General features: G+C 45.3%; 1 protein-coding gene across 1 annotated transcript in view; it reads right to left on the bottom strand.

The window, feature by feature from the left end:
* The window catches only part of FAAH2 (fatty acid amide hydrolase 2), a 38,132-nt gene extending 32,320 nt beyond the window's left edge, over positions 1-5,812 (bottom strand). The window contains exon 1 of the mRNA XM_048514826.1: positions 5,463-5,812. Coding sequence (XP_048370783.1) covers positions 5,463-5,699 — 237 coding nt within the window. The 5' untranslated portion in view covers positions 5,700-5,812. The remainder of the gene's footprint in view (positions 1-5,462) is intronic.
* Positions 5,813-20,572: the final 14,760 nt, after the last annotated feature.

The raw sequence follows: 20,572 nt of genomic DNA, 5'->3' as shown, positions 1-20,572 counted from the left end.
AAGCAACACCAAACAGCTGATGAGCAAAGCAAAAAATCCTTTTCTTTTTCACCCAGAGGTTAAAACTACACCTAATTCCTTTTATAGAAATACCCTCCTGGTGATTTGTTACACACCCTGTGGAAAGAAGGAAGCCTAGAAGTTTTCCTGACCTTGTCAGACAGGTGATTCCACCTGGTGGGAGTCACAGCTGCAAAGCCTACATTTTGTAAAAGTGATGGCCTCTTATCTGGCCTCAAAGCATGCTGGATGCTGGGAAGCAACTGGACACATTTCATAAACAAAAGAGATTCTAGATCCCTCTCTTCTTGTACATGGAACCAAGTTTTTATTAGTCTCTTTATTCCAGGTCAGAGTCTCAATTGTGAAATCAGGCATGGGATGAGTGTAAGGTTCCCAAGCTCCAGGTGACAGGGATCAGTTTACCTGGAGATCTCCTGATCTCCAAGTGACAGAGAAAATGGCTGTTTTGGAAGGGAGACTCTATGGCATTAGACCCCGCTGAAGTCTCCCCCTCCCCAAAGCCTGCCTTCCACAGGCTTCGCATCCAAAAACTCTAGGTGTTTCCCAATCCAACTCTAGGTGAGTGACAAACTGAACATGACAAGGAGGCCTAGGAGAGCTGCCAGAAAATGCTGTTATTTGTCATCACACCTTAAGCACTCACAAAGACACCTGGGGCAAGGTGAACTGAACGGCTGGTGCTTGTTCAGAGTTAGCGGCAAAAACGATTGCCAGTTTTCACACTGAACGGTGGACAACAGATATTTGCAGGGGCAATGGAGCAAAACAAGGAAGACCGCTGGCACACTCCCATCGCAATGTCCCCGTTAAAATATCACACCAGCATCTCACATAAAACTGAAGATGCCAGCCTCCAGGTGGGACCTGGGGATCCCTCGGAATTACAGGTCAGCTCCAAACTATAGAGACCAGCTGGTTGTGGTGGGTTTTCCGGGCGGTGTGGCCGTGTTCTGGTGGATCTTGTTCCACCAGACCATGGCCACACAGCCTGGAAAACCCACCGCAACCAGTCGAATCCGGCCGTGAAAAGCCTTCAACAATATAGTGATCAGCTTCTCTGGAGGAAATGACTGCTTTGGAGGGTGGACTCTATGGCGTCATACTTCATTAAGGTCCCTGTCATCCCCCCAAATCTCCTAGAGCAGCGGTTCTCAACCTGTGGGTCGCAAACCTTTTGGGGGTAGAACCAGTGGTGGGATCCAAAAATTTTAGTAACAGGTTCCCAAGGTGGTGGGATTCAAACTGTGGCGTAGCGCCAATGGCGCTGGGCGGGGCATTACGGGGGCGGGGCATTCCTGGGCGGAGCTGTGGCAAGGACACAGCCACTGTGCTGGTCCTTGGGCGGGAAACGAATGCACGCAGGCGCAGGCTGCCACGCACACCGGTGGACCTCCTGCTAGACTGCTTCAAGTTCTGCGCGCTACTGCTGAGAGGAGGGGCGTAACTAAGGCAAAAATGCGTGGCAAAATCGCAATTTAGTAGCACCCTGCGGCACGCACAGTGGTGGTAACCTACTCGCCGGGGAACACACGAGGAACCTGCTGGATCCCACCTCTGGGTAGAACGACCCTTTCACAGGGGTCGCCTAAGACCATCTGAAAACACATATTTCCGATGGTCTTCGGAACCGTGACACAAATAATTTTATGGCTGGGGGTCACCACAACATGAGGAGCTGTATTAAAGGGTCGCGGCATTTGGAAGGTTGAGAACCACCGCACTAGAGTTTTATAACCTGGATCTGGAAACCCTCCCACCATATTCCCCTGCTGGTGGCCAGGGGGATCTGGCAACCTGATGCAGCAAGCCGTTGAGAGGCCGAGCCATGCGCCAGAGAGCTCCTCTTCTGAATCTTTCCTCTGCTGTGAATGGTTGTTTTAGGCGTGCTCTCATTCTCAGCCACCTGCCCGCAATATGGAAAGAACACTGATCTACCTTAGCTGTGCGGGAATTGTTTGTGGAGTACTTCAAACACACTGTAGTCTTATATTAAAGTCTACGCGTTGTTTCAATTATTAAAGGAGTTGGAAGGAACAGGAGAGTCATGCCAGTTTTCAATTAGATCCCAGCATCATCCTGCTCCGTTTCTTCCAGTATGGCAAACGGGATACGAGAAGCAAGACAACACTATGCATTTTATCCCACAATACAACTTTACCCTATCATTAAAAGCAATAAAGCCCTTTGCAGCTTCCCAGAGTCTCTTTTATCTTCAAACGCCCGGTTTTGAAACTGAACGCGCTTCCCTCCCCTCACCCCCACATACAGGCAAACTCCATTCATAATGAATTTCCTATGGATTACAGATGGCTTTGTCCACATCTGAAGGGAACAAAGTGAGTGTCAGAACATGCCTATTGAGCCTTTCACAAACGTTCCCTTAGCAACAGAGCCCCAAAATGATGACTGATCCAGGAGAGTTGAGAAAAAGTGGGAATGGCGAGATGAAACTAAATTATAATGGCCCCTTAAGAAACTAACGACGTTTATGTCAATGTCAGGTTTCGTGAGTCAGAGCTCACTTCTTCAGATAGGGGCAAAAGAAATCATCTCGAGTGTGTGTATAGGGAAAATTACACAATGGAAGGGCAGGAGGAGTTGAGGCAGAGAAAGATTTGGCACAAATCCTGTCAGAAATGTTTCACAATGGTAACTGTCTGGGTGTAGTATTAGTCATTACACTTAACGTACCATGAGAAAAGTAGTAGGTGCCAGTCTTCCGGGGGGGGGGGGGGGGGGACAAAGAAACAAAGTAATGAGGTAGGATAAATATCCAGACAGCTGATCAAGAAAGACGTTTAAGCAAAATAACTGATATCAATACAAGTTTATAGTACAATTAAACAAGTTTGGAACAGCCAATTAAAGTTTCTACAAAACAAGATCTTTTGCTGAGGTTCCTCTAAGCCCGTGGTGGCGAACCTATGGCACTCCAGATGCTCATAGACTACAATTCCCATCAGCCCCTGGAATTGCAGTGCCATAGGCTCGCCACCACTGCTCTAAGAAGGCCTTATTCCACAAGGAATGAGAACAAAAATTCAGTTGTGAATGCTGCAAAATACATTATTGAAAATTAAGAAGTATGTAATGTTTAATTTTTGCAAGGCTCCAGAAATGGAAAACAGCATGCAGAACGGTCAAGAGCCTTATCAAAATTGCTGAGAAGCCATGTACAAAGAACATGGCTGAATGTATGAAGCTACCTTATAGGAAATAAAAACTGTTGTTGTTATTGTTAACTTATTGACGCCTACATTAGCAGCAAGAGATCTTTCCCAGCACCTGCTTCAGTTAAAGATACTACAGATTGAACATATGAAGCAAACTTATACTGAGTCAGAAAATGCTATCAAGTATTTCTACACCAACTGGCAATTGCTCTCTAGGGACTCAAGATGCCAATTGAAGGAAGGGAAATTCCTATAGATTTGGGGGTGGTGCCTAAGGAGGAAAGGAGATCAGGAGGGATGTTAATCCATAAAGTTGATCCTCTAAAGCTGCTAATTTCTCCCTGAGAACTAATCTATGTAAACAGAGATCAATCACAGATAAGGATACTATGGACTGGATTTCTTTACCACCCTAAACATACTATTAGCAATGTTCACTTATCCAAGGCAATCTTAATCTTGAAAGTGTAGCAAGTCCAAAACGTTAGAAAGCGGTGACCTGCCATAGGAATTCCATTTCAAGATAGAAGGAAGGAATGTAGGGTTGCCAACTGTTGTCTCAAATTCTTGGGGGTGGTGACTGAAGAAGAATTTGTACCCTGCTTTTTCTCTACTTTTAAAGTGGCTTACAATCAGCTTCCCTTCCCCCTCACCAGAACAGACACCTTGCAAGAGAGTTCTGAGAGAACTGTGTCTGGCCCAAGGTTATCCAGTAGTTTTCTTGTGGAGGAACGGGAAATTGAACCCAGGTCTCCAGGTTAGAATCTGCTGCTCTTAACCTCTATACCACACTGACTGGGGAAGGAGATAACTGGTGATGCCCTTCCCTACAAGGGAACTGAATCAGTAGCCTTGATATCACTGTAATTCTAGAACTCCAGGCCCAACCTACAGGTTGGCAACCCTAGCTCAGGAATGGTTTCGATCATTCAGTTCAAAGGCAGTGAGAAAGACATTCTGCCTCAGCTCAGCAGGTCTGTAACATGTGACTGTAAAGTGCCATCAAGCCACAGATGACTTCTGGTGACTCAGTAGGGTTTTCAAGGCAAGAGACATTCAGATGTAGTCTGTCTTTTGTGTCACAACCCTAGTATTCCTTGTTGATCTCCCACCCAAATACAAACCAGGGTCGACCCTGCTTAGCTTCTGAGATCTAAAGCAGGGGTGTCCAACCTTGGCCCTCATTCCAGTGGTGGGATTCAAATAATTTAACTACCGGTTCCGGTGGTGGGGTTCAAATAATTTAACAACTGGTTGTTTACAAGCACCATTTTAACAACCGGTTCTGCCGAAGTGGTGCGAACCTGCTGAATCCCACCACTGCCTCATTCCCATCAGCCCTGCCTGCATGGCCAATTGGACACCTCTGCTTTAGATCTTAGCTTCAGAAGCTAAGCAAGGTTGACCAATGGTGGGAGTTAAATAATTTATATGCCATTAAAGGTATTGTATTTGTATTTGTTAAATAATTTAACAACTGGTTGTTTACAAGAACCATTTTAGCAACCGGTTCTGCCGAAGTGGTGCGAGTCTGATGAATCCCACCAGGTATCCACAGGGGCCATTTCTCCAACAGTAAGAACATAAGAACTAGTCTGCTGGATCAGACCAGAGTCCATCTAGTCCAGCACTCTGCTACTTGCAGTGGCCCACCAGGTGCCTTTGGGAGCTCACATGCAGGATGTGAAAGCAATGGCCTTCTGCTGCTGCTGCTCCCAAGCACCTGGTCTGCTAAGGCATTTGCAGTCTCAGATCAAGGAGGATCAAGATGAATCAACTTCTCCTCCATAAATCTGTCCAAGCCCCTTTTAAAGGTATCCAGGTTAGTGATCCCTGGTCACTGTCCTAGTTAATATCCTTTGGCTTCATTTGACCCTGGTTAGTATTTGGATGGGACTCTGGCCCTCCCAAGGTGTTTATGAACTACGATTCCCATCAGCCAATCGGCATGCTGGTAGGGGTCGATGGGAATCGTAGTCCATAAACACCTGGGAGGGGCAGGGCTGGATACCCCTGAACCAAAGACATCAGACTGTCCTGAGCCATCCAGGCCTGTGAGGATCCTCCACCAACCGACACCAACTTTTCAGGCGAGAATCCGAATTTCTTCCCCCCTCCCCGACCTGGAAAGTGCAGGACACCGCCGGCTCCTAAACTACATTTCCCGGAAGCCTCAGGGAGTCGCTGTCTCCCTATAGGGTCCCTGCAGAACGGGTCAATGCCGCTTCTCTTCTCCCAAAGGCCCACCCAGTCTGCGCCCCTTACCGCTTTACTCCGGATTCGCCGCGCTAGTTCCACCCCGGATAGGAAAAGCAGCTCGTCGGAGGGCGGCGGGACGCAGCGGGCCTTGCGCGGGGCCGAGCCGGGGCATCCAGCGGGCGAAAAGGGGGCAGGGGTGGCCAGGGCGGGGGCGCGCGACACCAACCCCAGCAGCGCCACGAAAGCGCGCGACACCAGGCGCAGCACCCGCGCAGCGCAGCGCTCTGCGCGAGACACCGCCATGGCCGAGCGACCTCCCGGGCTCCGACCCAGTCCGCTTGTGCCCGGGGGAGGCAGACAGGGAGGGAGGTGCTCGGCAGGTATGGCCGCCTCTTCCAAGAAGGACGGCCTATGCCGGCCCCGCCTTCCTCCCTCCCGAGGTCGTGCATTCACACGTGGGAGGGGGAGATGCGTGTCGCGAGCCGGGACCTGTCCCACTTTGTGACTTGCGACATGCATCTCCCCTCCCACCTGTGAAAAATCCACGCAGGGACCTGCCTCAGGGTGGTTTCCAATCCCAAGATTAGCTGGCCCCCCAGCAGGCACGAATTAGGTCAGGAGGCATGTCCATCTTGCAAACACAATAGCAGCTTCTTTTAAGGATTGCAGTCAGGAAGGAAGATTTTGTTATATTTCTGTTGCTCAGTGCCGGATTTACCTACAAACTCGGCAGGCTGCCACCTGGGGCCTCAAAATCTGGGCCGCCTCCGGCCAAGTTGTGTGTAGTATCCTTGACACTGTCATAGGCCTTTGCGACACAGGGTGTCGTAACACCCTGTAGTCTCTAAACAATCCTTCCGTAATTTTGGTGACTCTATCATAGGCCTTTACAAACAACCCTTCTGTAATTTTGCTTGCACTCCATACTGCCTTAAGGCAACAACTCAGTGTGAACGTTGATTTCCATATGTCACAACCCTAAACTTGCTCACTGACAGGAATGAGAACTTTAGAAGCAGAATTATTGTTTTATTGATGACAAGCACATGAACAGCTGATGGGCATATTGTTGGAACTGGCCAGAAGATTACAAGCAAAAGATTATATTCCCCCCGCACAGACACATCAGATGATCAGACCCACCCTTTCCCTTCTCTGAACGTGAGAAAACATACATATACACACATTTCCTATAGGGAAGAAGAAGGAGGGGTGTAAAAGGGAGTTCACGTGCATTCACACACACATTCCTCAGACAGCAATAATGGCTAAGGCAGCAGTTCTCAACCTGTGGGTCGTGACCTCTTTGGGGGTCAAACGAGCCTTTCACAAGGGTCGCCTAAGACCATCGGAGAACATATTTCTGATGGTCTCAGGAACCAAGACACAAATAATTTTATCCACAACATGAGGAACTGTATTAAAGGGTCACGCCGTTTGGAAGGTTGAGAACCACTGGGCTAAGGGGTTTCATTCCGCCCCCCTACAGTTGCATGAGACAACAAAGCACAGACAAACTTTCCCAGGCCATTTGAGCCAGAATCTCCCAGTAGCTAGAAACATAGCAGGACCCAAGCTAAAACATTAGAGGATCATGACACTGTATTGATTTTGTCCTTCCAGGACTTCACTGAAGCGGACCCCATTTTGGGGACCCCATCTTCCTCTAGTCATGAGGGTGCGGGATTGGGAGGAACCTCACAAGTGGAATAGCTAAAGCCTCCCTTCATTCTAAATCCAGCATTGCTGTTACTCCCTTCTTCCCTCAGGGAGACTTAAAAGGGTCTAGGTTGGGGTGCTCGGGTCTTCCAATCAAGGGTAGGACTGCCTCTCGCTTAAGACTACCACACATCACTTTTAACTTTTACTACACTTCAGGGATAACTGGACAAACCAGGAAAAAAGATGCCTTTTCTCCCCTGTAGTGCACTGGGATAGAAGTCTCCCCAACCTTGTGGACATTTTTAGAAATATGGAACATGGTCCATCGCAAAAGAACTGCCGGTTGGGGCAGGGGCCTACTACCAAATGCATCATCTTATGATGGAGGAGGCTGTGTTGCCTCCCTGAACATGGAAAAGTGATGCATCTGGGGCTCTTCTGAAGCAACTTGTGTTCCAATGAAGCAGAAGAATGTTGGGCTGGGTTGTGTTTGTTTGTTTGTTTGTTTGTTTGTTTGTTTGTTTTTGCAGTGCCAGGAATCAAACCGGCAGGCACCATGGTATCCACAGGGGCCATGTCTCCAACAGTGATCCCTGGTCACTGACCTAGTTAATATCCTTTGGCTTGATTTGAACCAGCCCTCACTGGATGTCAACACCAGACCGATAATTATTTATGAATAAAAAAGAGCGTGTAATGAATACTGGGTATTCAACACAACGAAGCTACTACAATCAGCTGAGCATCAATTAACAGCTTTGAAGTATAAACATTGTTGTCTGTTAAATACAAAAAAATGTCAGCAGTTTTGTTTTTAGAAGCTAAGACTGTAGAACTTCCAGGAACAGAAGAATATCTCCAAACATGATCAAAAGGCCTTAAAATATTGCTTAAATAGCTACATCTACCTCTTAGACAGAATGTCCACGAGAGAAGAGATTAAAGCACAGCAATTTACATCAGGATCAACTCAGACTTCTCAATGCTAAGCCTATGTGAAATAATTATACGGGCTGACAGCATCACAACACAGGCAGAACTCCTGTAATGCATCAGATCAGGGGCAGGGAAAGGCAGGCTTCCATGGCAGAGGATGGCAGAGGTTTCCTTTTGAAAAGTATACACTATATTTTAAGAGTTTAGAAATCTGAAGAGGAAGAAGACTGGGTGTTTAAGCCCTCTTTCTCTACCATGTGGCTTACAAGCTCCTTCCCTTCCTCTCCCCATAACAGGCACTTTGTGAGGCTGGGAGAGTTCGGAGAGAACTGTGACTGGCCCAAGGTCACCCAGCAGGTTTCATGTGGAGGAGACGGAGATTCCAGATGAAGAGTCTGCTGCTGGCATAATAAATCTGGGTGAGGTATAATGGCAACTAATTAATGAGAGCAATTAGGGTGGAGGCTCTGACCTAGATGAACTAGGCTAACCCAGCTTCAGAAACTGAATAGGGTTGGCCTTGATTAGGACTTGGATGGGGAAGCCACCAAGCGAGTTCAGCATTTCTACCTTTGAACATCTCCTGCCTTGGAAACCCACAACAGCGTTGCCACTAATTGGTTGCAACTTGACGGCAATTTCCACCACCACTAATGTAGTGGGGGAGATGAAAATCAAAGATCTTAGAGCCATATTGTAGAGGTCCACTGTGCTAGATCTCTCTCTCTCTCTCTCTCTCTCTCTCTCTCTCTCTCTCTCTCTCTCTCTCTCTCTCTCTCACACACACACACACACACACACACACACACACACACACACACACACACCATGTGATTGGTGTTTGGAATATGCTGCCACATATCTGAGATGGCAAATGCCTTAGCAGACCAGGTGCTCAGCAGCAGCAGCAGCAGCAGGCCATTGCTTTCACATCCTGCATGTGAGCTCCCAAAGGCACCTGGTGGGCCACTGCAAGTAGCAGAGTGCTGGACTAGATGGACTCTGGTCTGACCCAGCAGGCTCTTTCTTATGTTCTTATGGTCTGCAACTTGTGGCTCTCCAGATGTTCATAGACTACAAATCCTGTCAACCCCTGCCAGCATGGCCAATCACAGACCCCTGTACTAGATGGATGTATCCCTCCTGAAAGATCATGCCACGAAGTGAACATTCTTGTAAGAAAAAGGACTTATACTTTCTGTGTCACACACACATATGCCCATATATAATTTTTAATTGAAGGATTTCTTGTTAATGGGCACTAGTCCTTACAGAATTATAGAGTTGGAAGGGACCCCAAGGGCCACTAAGTCCAACCCCCTGCCATGCAGGAACACACAATCAAAGCACTCCCAACATATGTTCATCCAGCCTCTGTTTAAAAACCTCCAAAGAAGGAGACTCCACTACTCTCCGACACACTCCTCTCCTTGACACGCAATACACATGTCTCTCCAGGCACTGGAAGGAGGGTTTATAATTATTATTTTTCTATTGCTAGTGTGAAGGGATCTTGTTCCAACCTGAATATTGGAAAACAAAATACCATGTTCCTCAGGTAAAGAGTAAATAACAATCAGAGGAAATAATGGGGTGTGCGGGCGTGTCTTGTCTGCACAATGAGAAAAACAAGAAAATGGATTTAGCCTTCCAAATTTAGCCGGGGCACCTGGTTGAATAAATTGCAGTGCCTTACACACACGTAAGCCCCTTGGACTCTTCCCTAGAACGCCCCATATTTTGTTTCCTCCAACTCAGGACTCAAACATATTTTACCATAATGAAAGGCTGATTCAGCTGACTTTTATGAGCGCAGATGTCGTTGAAGCTGAATACAACGCTTTTCAGAAATGGCTTCTTCTGCCGAAGAAAGGTTAATGCTCAGAATCCTCTCTGGAGTCATTATTCCAAGATTGTAATTTGGCAAAGGTGACAATCCAGCGTGATTTGGTTCAGTCGGAAGGTACGTGAAGAAGGGCAAAGCCCAGAAAGAAGAAACACAATGGGGCCGCTGCATGAACAGATACAACAGAATTGTCAGTTTCTAATATTACTTATAATTTGATATACCACAAAGCTATTAGATTATATAAAGCTAATTAATGACTCTGAGGAGCAACTTGCCTCTAAATATTTTTTCCATTACTTGTGCAACTTTTATCTAAGTTTTCTTCCCAACCACTTGCCACTGCCGGTTCTGTCTTCTGGATATAAGAAGTCGCACCCCAAAGGAGAACCGCCTGCCCTGAAACTATTATTTATTTATATTATTTGCTTCATTGCTGCTACACCTTTCTCTGCAATGGGAACCCCACATGGCTTACATCACAACATTAGCTTTCCAAACCATCTGGCATTTTGAACTCAGTGCTTTTAAGCCTAAGCAAAATGACATTCCCCAAGGGGAGAAAACATTACGGTGGTCTTGCATTTGGTTTGTCTATCTAAAGCCAAAGTACTTCTGGGCATGTTTTCTTTGGGTGTAGCATGTAGGACTAGCTGCTTTGAGAAATGGAGCTCCAGAAACTGCGCCGTAGACAACCAGCAGGCTTTTACCCACTGATGGGAAACGACACAGAAAAAAAAAAAGGCAAAGACAACGCAAAAGTCACTAGAAAAGGCAACAATGTGAGAAACACTTTAAAGCAGCAGGACAAGAAGAAGACCCAACCTGAGATGGATTGATTCAATCAAGGAAGCCAAGGCCCTCAGTCTGCAAGACCTGAACCATAGGACATTTTGGAGGTCACGAACTCATAGGGCCTCTATAAGTCAGAAGCAACTTGACAGCAGTGAACACAGACACAAAGCCCCCAATGAAGTGTATAATGGTTACAAAACCTAAAAGCAGAACAATAAGTGAGAACACCGAACCCTTGGAAAGTCACCCCGAGGGTTAAATTACTTGCACCTGGCCAATAGGGGCTCCATCAGATTGTAACACCAGTGCACAAAACCACAGAATTGTCCCCATTGGAGTTTTACTCCATCTGACTTTCAGTTTATGGTGCTAAAAGAAGAAGTGTGTACAGAGAAGAGGACCTAATGGATTAAATAAATTCCTCCTGAATTTCTGACATTTCAAGTTTCGTAGGTCATCAGTTTGCAGGAAAAATAATCACAGCCTGATGGACATTTTGTAAGCATCAGGCATTCATTCAAGTGTAGGGTAAAGAACAATCTTAAGCATAGAAGAGGTGCTTACCACAAGTGCATCACAGAAGTATTTATGTTGAAGGATTTGTGGAAATATCTAGGTCAAATGCACATTCACGGAAGCTGGTCTAATCCCTGATTCCTAGTGCTTGTAACATGCAAAATACTACATCTACAAACAGTGTAGACTTCATACCGATTCTATTTCATCATCAACTGTTCTAGTCCCAGATTCTGATGAGCACCCTGTTTTCTTATTCTGGCCTGGATAACTAATAAAGAGGCTACCTGCAACTAACTCTATACAACTCTTCTTTTCAACTAAAATGTTGTATATCAGAGAGGCTGTGACAAATTTGCATATGATCGCTCCTGTCAGACATGAGGCATAGTTACCGGTAGCTTAAAGTGTTCTAGAACATGATTATTTGCTGGTAGATGTCTTATTGGGTAGGCAGGCACCATACACAATTTGCACACCACCACACCACAAACAACTCTGTATTTATATTTTTGTCTGTTTCACATGAAAGGTCTGAAGGGGGTGTTGTGGCATTTCTGGGCTGTATGGCCGGGATCCAGTAGCATTTTCTCCTGACGTTTCACCTGCATTTGTGGCTGGCATAAATGGCATTTTCGGGCATAGATGCCAGCCACAGGTGCAGGCAAAACATCAGGAGAAAATGCTACTGGATCACAGCCATACAGCCCGGAAACCCCACAACACCCCAGTGATTCCGGCCATGAAAGCCTTCGACAATACAAAGGTCTGATTGTTTGGCTGTCCTGAATCTGACCCACAGCCAGAAGTCTTGCTTATTAGAAAGTACATGCAGGGTGATGGGGAGCAGAAATCGTTGTTTAAAACGTGCCTTCCCATTAGTCACTTGACTATGTGTAGGTAAGCGACTCAAAAAGGGAAGGGGCAGAAAGAGTAGTACAGGTTTTTCAAATTTCCACAATGCAGGGAGAAAAGAGTGTGTATACATGAAGCCCTTCCCCTACTCACCTGCTGCAGCACGTGCAATCTGCCTCTCCCATCTACAAACCAATACTAGTCAGTGAAACCCAGATCTGGACTGGATTCCATAGCAATTTCTGGGTACACACGCTTGCATAACAAACCTGGAACTACTTTTCTCTGTGGACAGATGCCTGAACACGTTCTTCACGAACATCTACACTTGTAAAACTTAGGCCTTGGATGACAGAAAAGAAATTTTATTCGTTGCATGCCTTAACCACCGCAGTCCGAAGGTCCAAGCAAACATTATGTTCTTAGAAGAATCAAGTCTTATTCAAGGCTGTCACCCCGCTCTGCTGTGGGCTTGCCAGTCCAGGCGCGCGCACACACACACACACACACACAGTGCTGTACTAGGGCCAACCACAACAGTCCCCCCACCACTTCCCCAGAGGCCGGCCCAACCAAGTCACATTTATGTCACATCCGATCCTTGAAACACATGAATTCAACGCCCCTGCAATGTAAATCCTTGAAACATCCACTTCAACAGCCTTGTAACATGTACTTTCCCTTTCGTCCTTCACAGCATTTCCTGTTCTTTCAGAGTATTTTTTCCTCCCTCCTGGAATTTCCAGGCATGGGCTTATTCATTCCGATTTCAACTGTCTCAGTGATTCCCAACCAGGGTTCTGTGGTACCCTGGGGTACCATGAGCACGTCCCAGGGGTACCTTGACAATGCTACTGCCACCCCCACCCCCCAGAATAAAATGGATTTTGAAGGGGGGGGGGGTTGGAAGCCTCATGGGCTCCCTTTAAACAACACTGAAAAACAGCATTGTTTTATTTGCCTAAATTTGCCATGGATTTGGGGGGGGGTAGATTTAAAGGGAGCTCTCCCTTTAAATCCCCCCAGTCCATGCCGAATTTAGGCAAACAACACGGCTGTCAATGTTGCTTTCCCTCCCCTCCCCCTGCTTACCACTGTCCCCACTTACAAGCCAAAAACAGAAAAAACCCTAAAAAATGCAAAATAAAAAAATCAAACGAACCTCAAGGGAACCCTGAGATATGAAGAGCGAGGTTGCAGATACCGCGACATCAAAAAGGTTGGGAAACACTGGTCTGACTATACAGGCCCCAGTACATTAGATTCAGAACGCCAAGAAGACGCATTTGTGCTTCTGCAATACAAAATAAAGAGTTTCTTCTGCTATTTTTTTGCAGCCGTTTACAAGGGATGGAAATGAGTACATGGATAGCATGGTAGAATTTCTTCATAATTTCTTCAGTTCCTTTAAACCCCACCTTTCTTCCCAATCGAGACCCAAAGGGCCTAACATCATTTTCCTCTCTTCCATTTTGTACTCCTAACCACAGTCCTGTGAGGTAAATTACTGAGGATGACTGGCTGGCCCAAGCTCACCCTGTAAGCTTTCGTGGCACGTGTGGTGATTCGAATCTGGGTCTTCCAGATAAGTAACCTGATTCTCTTAACCACTGCACCACACTTGCTCTCAGTGACAGTAGAGAGATGGTGCAATAAAAGGGAATTAAGACATCTCTGGACTTTGGCTCAGAACAACGTCTGAAAGGTTTGTTCCTCTAAATGCGGTCTGAGATTTTATCTGGGGGTGAGTAAACGCCAACCCTACAAGAAACAAAGGTACACAAGTGCTGTAGAGCCAGTATGGTGTTGTGATTAAGAGCAGGTGAACTCGGATCTGGAGAACCAGGTCTGATTCCCCGCCCCTCCACATGAGCGGTGAACTCTTACCTGGTAAACTGGATTAGTTGCCCACTCCTACACATTTTTATTTATTTATTTATTATTAAACTTATATACCGCCCTCCCCCGAAGTGCTCGGGGAGGTTCACAACAAAAAACAACAGGTAAATAAATAAACAAACACCGAACATTTAGTACTGGCGCACATTAAAAGACAGCGTTCAATCATAATATAACATTTCAAAACAACAGATGGTGTCTAACAGCTAAAACTCCTCTAAGAGGGGAACCGCAGGGCCCCAGTTGTTAAAAAAAAGGGGGGTATCAGCGGCTGGCCTCCCCAAAAGCCCGGTGGAATAGCTTACAGGCCCTGCGGAACTCATTGAGGTCTCGCAGGGCCCGGACAGCTGGAGGAACAGCATGAAGTCTGCTGGGTGACTATGGGCTAGTCACGGTTCTCTCAACTCCACCTACCTCGCAAAGCATCTGTTTGTGGGCAGAGGAAGGGAAAGGAGTATGTAAGCTGCCTTGAGTCGCTTTACAGGAGAGAAACATGAGGTATAAATCCAAACTCCTCTTCTTCTTACCTTTTAGTTACATCCAATTAAGTGCATCTAATTCAGTGGTCTCAAGTCAACAAAGCATATGTTGCAATATAAGCTCTAGTCTTCAAGCTGCCACAAGATCCATATTTTGCTACAAGACTACTTAAACTACCCTACTAGGATTTATCTCCATGAATCAGTAACGCCTGTGACAAAGGAGTGACAATATGTTGTCGAACACTTTCATGGTCAGAATCAACTGGCTGTTGTGCATTTTCCGAGCTGCGTGGCTGTAGTCTGGTAGTTTTTGCTCCTAACGTTTCGTCCGTGTCTATGGCTGGTATACTTAGAGACATGTCATAGCAAGATGTGCCACGCAGAGAAACACATCTTACCAGTGGTCAGCCTTAGTTTGCCTAAGGGACATTAAGGGTACCCCATGTCAGGCCTTACTCCCAGTGGAGGGCTACAAGAACATTTCAGATTCATTTGTGTTTTTTGCATTTTTTGTGTTTTTTCAGTTTTTGGCCTGCAGGGGGTGCAGTTTTTAGGCTAGCAGCGCCAAAATTTCAGGGATTTTTCAGGAGACCCAAGTTAGGTGAAGTTATGGACTCCCAAAGGGGTGCCCCCATCCCTCTTGTTTCTAATGGGAGCTAATAAGAGATGGGGGTTACACCTTTGAGGGTCCATAACTTTGGATCCCCTGAATCAAACTTCACCAAACCTGGGTGGTATCATCAGGAGTGTCTCCTAAAGATACCCTGAAGTTTTGGTGCTGCTAGCTGAACAATTGCACCCCTGACAGCAGGCACCCCCCAAATTTCCCCAGATTCTCCTTTTAAATCCAACCCCTTCGGCATGGATTTAAAGGGAGAATCTAAAGTCCCCAGTTCAAACACTGAAAGTGATGCTGTTTCAGGGTGTGGGAGAATCCACGCCAAAACAGCATCACTTTCAGTGTTGTTTAAACTGGGGACCCCAGATTCTTTCTTTAAGGTGGATGTAAAAGGAGAATCTGGTCTTAAACACCATTGAAAGTGATGCTGTTTGGGGGTGGATTCCACTGGAGGTGTTTTGTGAGAGATTATGCTGACATTTGTTTGGTAAATGTTTTGCTGGAGGTGATTTGTGAGAGATTTACATGCTTAATACCCACTTGCACTGGCATGGAGCTGTTTCTCAGGCTAACAACCTACCTCATAGGGTTGGTGTGAGGACAAAATTAGGAAAGAGAGTTGGTGGGGAGAGAGCCATGTAGGTTTTGCTGGGGGTGGGAGGTGTTTTGTGAGCTGGTGCAAAAAAATCATTGTTTGGTCATGGTGGGGGAGGATGGCTGCCCATATTGGGGGGGGGGGGCACCAAACTTAGGTTTTGTCCCTGGGCTCCAGTTTGCCTAGATACACCTCTGCATCTTACTGTGACATGCCTCTGAAGATGTGCAAAAATTATGCCTGAATCTAGCCCAACATAAGTGAACATAGTGCTAAAATCCTACATAACAGTATTACAACAAGATATACATATATACACATCTATACAGTATTATGTTTCCATTTGTGTGCATCAACCCTTGTCAGATTCAACGTTTAGCATGGGGTCTCTGTATGCACTTCAGATTCTCTGTTCTGTGAAGCCTGAAGGAACGGACAGCTATATAAGATTTTAGCACTATATTCACTTATGTTTGGCTAGATTCATGCATGATTTTTGCATATTTACACTGAGTAAATAATTGAGCAGCAGAGTGCAACGTGTTCCATTTTTCTTTCCCTGCTTGTTACGCTGCACTCACACCATTTTTATGTCTGTGAAGATGCCAGCCATAGATGCAAGTGAAACCTGAGGAGCAAAAGCTATCAGACCACAGCCAAACAACCCAGCAAACCCACGACACTCAAAGGAGTGTCTGGCACTCTGGCAGCTACAGCTGTAGAATTCACTTTAGAATAACTTGGTCTCAGAATCTTGCATCATAATGACATTATCTGTTTCCACCCACTATAAGATAAATTATGGAGCAATATTTCACAAAATTCCTGAACTCCTACACTTTCTGATAAAGTTACAGGTCTGTGGCAAGCAGTGCAGAGACACATCTCAGCCACATGATGGCACTTGTCATCTCTCCGTGGCCTTCCATGTGATCGTAAAGCCAGTTTTAGAGAATGTAAGTTACTTCCAGCAGTCAAATAAGTGTTTGTCTGTTTTGAACAAATGTTTCATATTATCTTTGGGCAGCAAAAAAGTATCTTTAATGTCTTTCATTATACTTAAACAAATACGTTCCCATGTTTATGTATTATTTGTGGACCTCCTAAGTCTGTGGTGGTGAACCCTTGGCACTCCAGATGTTATGGACTACAATTCCCATCAGCCCCTGCCAGCATGGCCAATTGGCCATGCTGGCAGGGGCTGATGGGGATTGTAGTCCATAACATCTGGAGTGCCAAAGGTTCACCACCACTGTCCTAAGTTGTAAGCAGCAGTGACAGTCCGCCACTGAAGAGACCTCACGAAAACGCAACTTTCAAACCGTGGACTGCGTTCTGGAGCAATGAAAACAACTTTTTAAATGGACTATTTATGTCTCATGCTGTGAGCTGTTGAAGTCTTACAACTTTTGTGCAGCAGAGCATGAGAGATGTCTGTTATCTTTGCTGCACATGTTTTCCTCAGGGAATAATTAAGGGCTAAGAGATGTCTTCTTGTGCCTCAATGCAACCTTTCTCTGGTTGCCAAACTGCCACCAGTTTTCTTTTGCTGTATCTTTATTATTGTTACGTATGTCTATTAATGTTTGCATAAGAGCACCAGTCACTTATTAAAACTGCACGTCCACTTTAATCCTCCTTTGTAATTTATATCTGTGGTCAGTAGGCATAATGTTCTAGTTTGTATTTTGTATTTATAAGCAGGATCAGCCCTAGTTAGTATTTGGATAAGAGAAGAAGTCCACTAAAGAGAAGAGAAGAAGTCCACCAAAGAAGTCCAGGGATGCTATGTAGAGGAGGGCAATGGCAAATTACCTCCCTTGCCTTGAGAACCTCCATAAGGCAGCTATGACTTGAAGGTACTTTTTTCCTGTGGAGTCACAGCTGACTTATGGTGACACTGTAGGGTTTTCAAGGGAAGAGACATTTGGAGGTGGTTTGCGATCACCTGGTATTCCTTGGAGGTCTCCCATCCAAGTACTAGCGAGGGTCAGGGCTGAGAGCATATTAGTATTTATTTATTTACCATCACAGACCAATACCATTGGATAAACAAACCAAGTTCTGGAATAATAAAATGGGAGACATTCAAGGAGAACTGTAAAAACAATGAAATTATAAACTGGCTGTAAAATCTTTAGAAAAACAAAAGAAAAATACAGTTTATCAATAAAACTATTTAAATCCAAAAACCTCTCTTAAACGATAACAAGCAGTACAACCCAGCTATCCACAAGTTTTAATTACATAGGCACAAAAAATTGCCACCTGCCTCAAGATATGGGATTTTCGTCGGCTAGCAGTTTTTCTAAGTGAACCTTGTCTGAACAGGCTGGAAATTTGTTGAGGAGTGGGAGAACAATCTTTGCCTCTATCTCCTTATAAAAAGGGCAGCGGAAGAAAACATGACCCATAATCTCAACTTCACCTGTAGCACAAGGACATAATCTTTCAGAATAAGTGATCTTTTATCTGCCTTCCAGAACAGCAGACAGCATGGCCACACACCTAGCTAGGGTAAAGGCTCTCTCTCCTAAGGGGTTGGACATCCAGATACGTCAGATATGGAGAAAATGTCATAGAGGACCTTCACGTCAGAGAAGACATAAAGCCAGGTGACTTGATCACAGGGCTGAGAGAGTGTGTGCAAGTGAGGTTTCTAATCTGGACTTCACAAGTCCTAGTCCAGTGATGGCGAACCTTTTCGAGACCAAGTGCCCAAACTGCAACCCAAAACCCACTTATTTATCGCAAAGTGCCAACACCGCAATTTAACCTGAATGCTGAGGTTTTAGTTTAGAAAAGGCAGTTGGCTCCGAGGCATGCATTACTCGGGAGTAAGCTTGGTGAAGCAACCATGAAACGTTTCAAATGGGTGAATCACGACCCTAGGAGAGTTTACTCAGAAGCAAGCCCCATTGCCAGCAACCGAGCTTACTCCCAGGTAAAGAATTGTGCCCAGGCCAGCCTAGATGTGTGCGTGGGGTGTGTGTGATTTTCCGCCCCGCCCACATGATGAACTCTGGGCACGCGTGCCCACAGAGAGGGCTCTGAGTGCCACCTCTGGCACCCGTGCCATAGGTTCGCCACCACTGTCCTAGTCCGACACCTTAACCACTTAGCCACACTGCCTCTCTGATGGAACTTTACTCACACACAATTTCAGAACAGGTCAGCCTTTTCCAGCTAGAAAGATGTCTTTTCCATCCAATGACGAAAGGCTGGTTAGCTCATGGCTAACACCCTGTCTTTTCAAACCTGACTTTCCAATCCTTTCAGGAGATAAAAATGATCCGCTACGTCAAACCTTTGCCTTTGGTGAAAGGCACTTTTATATGATCTGCCATGATCGTGAAAAAAAAATCTCTAACTTAAAGGAGAATATTTCAAGTATCGAAAAGTTTTCTTTAAAGCCAAAACATGAGACCTTTAAAAAGTTTTGCATTAGTAAGGGGAGGAGTTGTTTACTTTCTAGCTAGCACAAGATATGCAAAGCCAGTAAGGTTTCCAAAACCAGAAAGGAAATGTGGTAATTCCAGACCATTGAGCCAAGTCTTTTGGTTAGGCATATTATTTGAAGCAGTTGTAATGTAACCCAGCTCAGCATTTCTTCAATGATTGAAATATTTGAATGTGGGGAGGAATTTTGAGATAAAAACTGCCCCACCCACCCTCTAATAACTATCATTTATTGATAGGGGATAATCAGTAGCCTTGCGATACAACACATGATTCTTCCCAGCATACCTTGCGATACAACACATGATTCTTCCCAGCATACCTGGCATATGAATTAACCTCCTTCCGTGGTTTTACTTATTTATTAAAACAGTTATGTCCCACTTTTCATCTTGGTTCAAGGCAGCTTTCAAGAACAGTTCAAACATCCCAGCTAACACAACGAGCCCTCAAATCCTTCCCCTTCTCCCCTTAAAAGGTGCAACCCCCTACTTATTAAAACAAAAAAAACAGGCCTACATGCCAAAGCAGGAAAACCTTGGTTTTTATTTGGGAGAAATAAAAATAACAAACCATGGGGAAACAAAGGGTTGCAGTCCTACACAGTTACGTTCTACTAAGCCCATTAACTTTCCTGGTCTTAAAAGGGTGTATCTGATTTGAGTCCATGCCACTTAGCAAGAGTTTTGCCCTTAGGAACTGCAGATCTGACAGGTGTCAGCCCTGGAATTCATTCCGAAGGGATAGCTCAAACACAGCTCAGTGTTAAATCGGAACCTAGTCGCCCCTTAAAGACTAACAACATTTATCCTAGCATAAATTTTTGAGGTGAGCTGACTCTTGAAAGCTCCTGCTGGTACAAATTTTGTTAGTCTTGAAGGTGCTGCTGGGCTCATTTTAACTTTAGAGTTATCACTTCGGTAGGTGTCCAATTTTACCATGCAAAGTTCTTTGAGAAATATTCATGGAAGATGTGATGGATCCACCTGATGCACACAAAACCATCAGCATAGTAACAGCTGATTGGAATGTGGGGAGGAATGTTGGAATGTTACCAGACTTCTCTCTGTGGTACACCTCTGAAGATGCCAGCCATAGATGCAGGCAAAACTTTAGGAACAAGATCTACCAGACCACGGGCACCCAGCCCAGAAAACCCACAACAACCAGTATTATTTATTTAATCATATTTAATATACCGCCCCACCCCCGTAGGGCTCTGGATGGTGTACAAACCCCTGAAGGGCTCTAGACAGTGTAGAAAACTGACTTCGATTCAGAGGCTGAGCTAAGTACATGGATTCAGCAGTCTTTCAAGCATTATATTGTGGAAGATGCTAAGCAGCCATTTGATGAATATGATAAAGATGGCGATGGAGATATATCCTGGTAAGAATATAGTGTTCAAATGTAGAATAGAATAGAATAGAATCTTTATTGGCCAAGTGTGATTGGACACACAAGGAATTTGTCTCCGGTGCATATGCTCTCAGTGTACATAAAAGAAAATAC

The sequence above is a fragment of the Sphaerodactylus townsendi genome, linkage group LG13, assembly GCF_021028975.2.
Source record: "Sphaerodactylus townsendi isolate TG3544 linkage group LG13, MPM_Stown_v2.3, whole genome shotgun sequence".
In the NCBI taxonomy this organism is placed as follows: domain Eukaryota; kingdom Metazoa; phylum Chordata; class Lepidosauria; order Squamata; family Sphaerodactylidae; genus Sphaerodactylus; species Sphaerodactylus townsendi.
This window is presented reverse-complemented; position numbering and strand designations above follow the sequence as displayed.